The sequence below is a fragment of the Amblyomma maculatum genome, chromosome 11 (assembly GCF_055883805.1).
Source record: "Amblyomma maculatum isolate TAMU_Amacu chromosome 11, ASM5588380v1, whole genome shotgun sequence".
NCBI lineage: Eukaryota > Metazoa > Arthropoda > Arachnida > Ixodida > Ixodidae > Amblyomma > Amblyomma maculatum.
The window spans coordinates 27907603-27914833 of record NC_139354.1 but is presented as its reverse complement, the minus strand read 5'-3'; the positions used below and the strand labels follow the sequence as shown (position 1 = coordinate 27914833).

Genomic DNA, 7231 nt, shown 5'->3' with positions numbered 1-7231 from the left:
TAACAATTACCTTACTAAGCCCAGTCCTTTGAATGCCAGCTAACATTTGCTGCTCGAGGAACATAAAAAAAAAAAAAAGAGAGGATGAACATTCAAAAGACATGCAGTACGACAAGTGCTGAAATACCTATCTAATCGAATGTGGGTGCCAAATATAGTTTAACATATGTAGGCAACTTTTATAGAAAAAAAAAAAACAAGGTCCTAAATGATGCATTTAGAACCTCATTCATTGCTGTGAGGGTTGTCAAACCCTGTCCAGCCCATAAAGGAACATCTAAGACATGTGATAAGCAGCAAAAAAAAAAAAAAAATTAGCAGCCTAAACTTTGTGGGTCTAGTAAAAACCGCAGTTCTTCAACGACCCTGGCAATGAATGTCGTCTGGCTGCCGCACTCTTCAAAAGCTCGCAAGACATTCAAAATAGCCCTCGTGGAGCTAGTGACTTCGTTCTTGTGAACTTTACCTACCAATGCAGCAGCAACACGGACGTTTTGAAAGATGCGGATCAAAAGGGGATCTATGTGTCGGTTAAGAAGCAGAGCTGGCTTGTTATAGAATGCGTCCCAAGTGTCCCGGAGCACATTGCAAATGCAGTGTTGGTACAGGTCGTCGACGCTCAGCATGATTGGTCCCGTCTGGTCTTCGTCAAAGGTGATGCCAAAGAAATCAGATGATGAGAATACTGTCGTCGAGGCGAGCTGGCCTACTGAGCTGAACAGCAAGTCTGCGCAGGCGTCGGTCAAGAAAACCTCCTCAGCGAAGGTGTTCAGTTCGCCCTTGTCAAAAGGCTGTTCGTCATTCTGGAACGAGAAGGTTTATAGTTATCACCGCATACAGGGACTGTCACGTGTAGTCAAGAGCAGCAAAACTCAAAGATGTAAGAGGAACCCTTAATCGAGGGATACCAAGGGCAGGCAAATCTATTTTCTAATACAGAAGCATTACCACTCGCATTCATGATTTTTATAGAGGTGGGTCTGAAGCTTGACAACTGCTCGAAAAAAAAATCTTGTCTCCAGTTGGCTTGAACCTAGGCTGAGGCAAAGAGATCAGCTTTACTGGCCACTTCGTTAGACCCTGTGCCATCTCGGTAGCCAGTTTCTTCATGTGCTAGGCTGCCAGTCTATCACGGTCTGTTTCAGATGTCGATGCCTTCACCACATTTGACAAAGTTGCGCTAAATACCTTAATTAGGCCTCCCTCGCCACAATAAATGCCTAGAGCACTTGTTAAACATATGGCTAAACATGGCAAGACGTGGCATGAAGCTAAATGAAGCAAAACATTGGTTAAACGATGCTAAATTTTGCTCCTGCATGTATGTTCACACCTAGCCAACTAAACCGCTGCTTAATGTTTTTTTTTCTTAGTAAGTATTGACTGACTGCCTTTTATGAAATGTTGGTTAGACAGCAGAAGACATTTTTGCTGACAGAATCGGATTTGTAAACAAAATAGGCCAAGCAGGCAAATGTTTGAGATCCGTGTCCGAAAAATTGCATCGATGGTCAGTGGCGGAGATAGCAGTACAGTGAAAGCTCGTTAATTCTAACCTCGATAATTCTAGCTACTCTACTTGGTCCGGCCAAGCTTCATAGTGATCTGTGCACAAAAAAGCCTGCTACTTCGAACGTGAGTCGGTTCCGCAACAGATAATTCGAACTACGTGTCACCGCGTTTGGGCGGTATGGCACACAGCACGTGGCAAAAAAAAGGAAAAGCATCCTCAGCAAAGGAGCAGCATATTAGAGTCTGTGCATGTCCATTACGAGGACATAAGATGAAACAAGGTAAAAGCAGCAACTAAATACTCGTTAATTCAAGCCCTGTTAATTCGGAAATATGGATAAGCACTCTCGGCGTGGCGCAGTCCCAGCCAACGCTCATGAAAGGCTGTGACTTCGTATGGTGTGGTACGGGTTACACGGTTTTTTTTTTTTGTTTTTCAGTCCTTAATGAGAGCGCATAGTCAGCTGCGATCATGACGCTGGCTTTTAGCATCGTTCGCGCTTCAAAAGACGTTTGCTGCTATCCCACATCCCAATAATTGAGTGGCAGTAGACAGCGCTCGCCCTAATCGCCCATGGCATGATTAAGCGCACATACTGAGAACGAGGCTTGCACAACCAGACAAGCCCTGGCACTCTGCCAAGTTCGCTTCCCCCATTGCTAAAGCCAATGCCAAAAGGTAAACATATCATGATGTTATTGCTGAGCAGCATCTTGGCGCACTGCCAAGAAATTCATTGTGGAGAATGACAGGGCACAAAACGAGGGGCGTGCTAACGACTGAAGCCTTTTTTTTTTTTTCAAATTCTTAGGCAAAATTTGGAGGTGAGGGGGTTCGTTATGCGAGTAAATAATGTAGATTTACCAGAATGCAAATGGTTATCAGTTTTTTTCAAGGCCGTTCAATAATTCGAGCATCAGATTACTCAAACTTTTTTCCCGGTCCCGTGAAGTTCGAATTAACGAGCTTTTACTATATTTCATCTTTGGTCTTTTCTAGGCAATAAAAGCACCGTCCACTGAAAGCAGCTCCTATCATCCAAATGAGATAACCAACTGATTTACACCAAGTTCAATTCGACGTCTCAGTACCCGTTAATGAACTCAGTTCCCTATTCTACGGGGTAAGAAAAAGATGACATCAGCATAAAAAGAGTAAAACCTTGTTGATAAGTTTTAAAAATGTTGGAAAAAATGCATCACCTGGAAAAACGTATCATCTGAAGTGCCTGATTTCGAAAAATTTAGCTGCTGAATAAGGTACAAAGGCATTTAGAATTGAGACTTTCACTGCATTAAACAGTAGATTAGCATTTATAGACATCCAGTATGCACAACTCCTTTCAGCTCTCGCAGAATTTAGTCCGTATTCGCGTTGCCCAAAGCACAGAAGAGATTTAGTAGGTAATGACGAACGAGAATCGCTTCCTTAGTTGTTTCCAGATGCTTCATCCCCTTACATCAATGGATGTGAAGAAGCCTGCGCGACGACTTAGTCGTCACGTTTTGGCTCAAGCTGCGTCCCCCAGACTCAGCCCACTGGTATGCAAGCGAATGTTGCAGTTATCAGATAGTTCAGTTCACTCCTATGCCCCTAAGGCACTGCAAAGAAGCCACCACGCTGCTCTTCACGAAGTCATGTTTCCGCAGGAACGGGCGCCTCGTATGTTGGTTTGCTGGTGTTGACGTTTTGCCCCTTTGCACCGAGGCATTGCAGGAAAGCGACCGGTGAGCACCACTGATCAGCGTTTCATGTTGAGAGTGCTCCTTAGCACACGTTCGGTTCATCGCAAAATGTATTGTACGACCACAATTTGTCAAAATTTCTAATGTAGTAATTGGGAAATCGTTATCCGGGAATATATTAAACGGAGGGGGGGGGGGGGGGGGGAATATAGTGTAATCTAGAGTAGATGTTTTACTGCCCACGGTTTTGAGCGTATGGAAAGGAAATCGTATAAACTGGGAAAAAATCAATGAGGTTCTACCGTGTAAAACTGTAATGATGTGTGATTTGTAACAACACTCCCCAAGCCTTTTAGTCTCAGGGGACACTAATGACTCCCAGAAGGCATTTAGCGGCCCCATGTGCCTTTGTCTTCCTTCTTTTGAAATCTTCATGCCAGCATACAGGCACAAAGCCTCTCAAAAAGTGCCTAAATTGAACAAACTGTTAGTGGCTGCATAAAAGGAAAAGACGGGGCTCAGGCATGCATGAATTTCGGTGCTCAAAGAACCCAAAAATGAACTCCAATAAAACCATGGGTTCAGTAGAACCCAGTTTAGGAACCGCTAGTCAAGTAGTTAACTGAGAAAGCATAAACAAAGCTCCCAGATTCCTGTTAAGCAAAGCTTCCACAGTTCGAAAATAAGCCACAAGTAAAACTAAAGGGGGGGGGGGCATTTTAGCTCTGCCTTTATGCTACGATCCAAGAGAGATAAAAGCTCCCACCTGCAGATACTCATTTGCATACATGAACCTTGCTAGCTACTCCCTCAATCACTCATCCCTTGATTTGTGCCTCTATTATCCCGCACATAGCCATAGGCACACAGCCGTAGAAAGACTGTCCGACACAGATATGTACAGCCACTCTCTAACTATGCTGTACAAACATACCTGCATGGACTTAGGGTGGCGGTGCCTGACTCGGGATCCAAGGGTTTTTGCAGCTTCTGGCAACTCTGCCATGTCATGCGGTCTCATGAAGTCACACAATCTTCTGATCGATCATCGCCCTGTCACGTCACCTACCAACTATCACCTGCCAGAAGCACTCAGTTGTTTTAATGTGACAGTGCTTTTTAAGATATTTAAAGCTACCTGCATTAGGTAAAAACAGCTTGCAGTTTTGGAATGAGCACGAGAAAATGCATAAATGGCGCAAATCATGCACTGACTGGTTGTCTCGTCGTGTGACTTCATGAGACTACATGAGATGATGGCCAAGTTGGTAGGCGCTGCCAAGATGGAAGGGCGAGATCGAACTGTAGCCCTCCAGGGTCCTTGCATCAGACACACACAAGCTGCCCCAAGCACACGTTAACAAGTTTGTACAGCTTGAATAAAGTGAAGGGTTATATGTATGCCAGGTGGTTCTTTTGTATAATCTGTCAATTACAGTTGTATGCTAAAAAGTATCCGTGAGAAATTACAGCTATAAATTACAAGATTAATGATATACGAGTAGCAGAGTGCATGTAAGTGAACGAGGATTTCTACGAGAAGCCGGAGAATGGGAGCTATGAACGATGTCGTGTCATACGCCCAAAGGCAAAGCTTCAATGTCTACCAATTTTTTCCCTGATGACGCTGACAGTGACAACGGTGATACTGAAACAAATAGCGCCATTCTGCACCGTTACTAAATGCGTTTCTTAAAGGATTCACAGACGAGAAGAACGTAGACGACAGTAAGGCTACTCATTTAAAGTTGCCTAATGTACAAAGGAAAACTGCCACATATTCACCGTTTGCCTTTAGCCTACATCCTAGAAACTTTTCAAGTGAAATGAAAAATAAAAAAAAAAAACAGGACAACATAGAAGACGCACTGGACACCAGCATACCTCTGTATCAACAGGTGACATTTGGCTGGCCAGCATCCAGCTCATGAGGCTGGGGACAGCTACTGAGGGTTCCGAGAGATGCGCAAAGAGGACAACAGCGAGCTGCAGTGGAGTCTTGTCAGCAAACAAGGATGAAGGATAAGTCGGATTTCCTGCACACAAATTTTAAACAAAACAAAATGAAAATAAACGAAAGAAATTTTGTGTTCAAGGCAATTCACACTTTTGTGTACATTATCAAGCTGCAAAGAAGGCCCACCTTTCAAGTTAAAAAAGCATGTAAAACCTAGTTACATTTTAAGCCTCCTTTCCAGGCCTCAAAAATTACCGACACAATAGTAGACAGTGCTGGCAACATACTGGCCCTGTGTATGGACGGGCATTGCCAATGCACCACCAATATTGGGCCAATGGCTGCCTAGGTTGGTTCTTGCAGCTCCTGCATTTCATCTGTTAATGTTTCTGAAACCTTGAAATGTTCATCTATATGCAACATCATCATCATCATCAGCCTGACTATACCCACTGCAGGGCGAATTAACTTAATTATTAGTTCCAATTAAACCGGTCATGTGCTAGCTGCATGCACTTGACCCCTGCAAACTTCTTAACCTCATCCGCCCACCTAACTTTCTACCACCCCCACTACGCTTTCCTTCCCTTGGAATCCAGTTTTACCCTAAACATAGGCAACATACGCAAGGCAGAATGAAATAGCATTTGTCCATTCCTCAGTCCCAAGTTAAGAAATGACCACTTTCACTCCTTCTATTGCCTTCAAATGTAACAGCTGCATAGCATGCATCTTACTCAGCAGAGCAGCGAGCTTGGAGACTGTCTTTGCTGCATTGTCTCTTATGCTTGCCTCGTCGTCCTGAAGAAAGTTGAGCAGTGCCCACCAGAAAGTCACCAGACTACCACCTGTGACAAGAGAAAAAAGTGCAATCGTAAAATAAAAGCCACCCATAAAGCTACTGTGGCACCCACAATAACCAAGGTCCCCTGCTACCTAGCATCTGAGGCACAACTCGCCAAACAGCGCATGCCCACACTGCGACATTAGCTAAGGTAATTCATATGAAAATTAAAGGTGTCCACAGCATTACATTTATTTTGTGGTGGTTATGAAGCCATTCAATGCTGAACTGTTTTTAATAGTGCAGTTGGTACCTACTGAATTTCAAGTAGTAACTATTTAGTTTTTCCTGAATGTAATTAACCTCTGTGCACAAAATATCTTATTATCACAGTTTACTAATCCCACAACGATGGCCCCAATGAAGCATATTTGTGAACACCTAATAACGAAAATATTGCGAGTGTTTACACTGACCTAACAAACTAGTTATATACTAGAGCTATCTCATTTGAAATTTAGTCCACTCATAACGCTAAAATGAAAAGCAAGTTGATAGAGTCTGCCTTACTCCAGCACCATTGCTACATAAAACGCAGCGGACTGTTCTGTTCTCACTTTTGTAATGTCACGCCAAGTTCCGTTAAAGCAATGCTTGTTCAGAAGCAGCCCAAACAGGATGCAGCAATAAAGAAGTGGACTGAGTGTGCGGGCACATCGCTGTCACTCAGTTGTGTGCGATTTCAGTAACGACAGCCGATGTGCTGGGAGTGGGACCGGCAGAGAGTACCAGCGACGCGAGGCAAGAATATAGAGTCCATGTCCTAGTGCAATGTCAACCAGGCAATTCATGTTAAATCCTTCAAGTAAAGTGTGCTTTTGTATGAAAGCTTGCTACGCGATTTGACCGACAGCAGAAACTTGGTGATACGAACATAGATCACACCAATTTCAGGATGATACAAATTCGTAGAAGTTTCCAGCTGGAGTGCACTGTGGACCATGTGTCGAATTTCAGATGCTCCGAACACTGTCCCAGGCCACTATGGATGACAAAAGTGCCAGCCACGACCATGACTGTGCCTTCGACCACTACACACTGCCCGCACGTCATTGATTTTGCGATACTGGTTGCGTGGAAAGCACACCACTAAGTTGCAATCACCAGTTGAGCGGCGTGAGAAGGTTGCAGTCGCACGTAGCACGCACATCACTGACTCCGTGCGCTTGCGGCAGCATGCAGCCCGCACATCCTTGATCCTGCGATCACTACTTGCGCTGTACGCAAAGGGA

General features: G+C 44.1%; 1 protein-coding gene across 1 annotated transcript in view; it reads right to left on the bottom strand.

Annotated features, from left to right (window-relative positions):
• Positions 1-297: 297 nt before the first annotated feature.
• THADA (Thyroid adenoma-associated protein homolog) overlaps positions 298-7231 on the bottom strand; it is a 72348-nt gene continuing 65414 nt past the window's right edge. Inside the window, exons 37-39 of the mRNA XM_084584056.1 lie at positions 5893-6003; positions 5083-5234; positions 298-803 (exon numbers count right to left, since the gene is read on the bottom strand). Of these exons, the coding sequence (XP_084440182.1) occupies positions 315-803; positions 5083-5234; positions 5893-6003 (752 nt within the window). The 3' untranslated portion in view covers positions 298-314. The remainder of the gene's footprint in view (positions 804-5082; positions 5235-5892; positions 6004-7231) is intronic.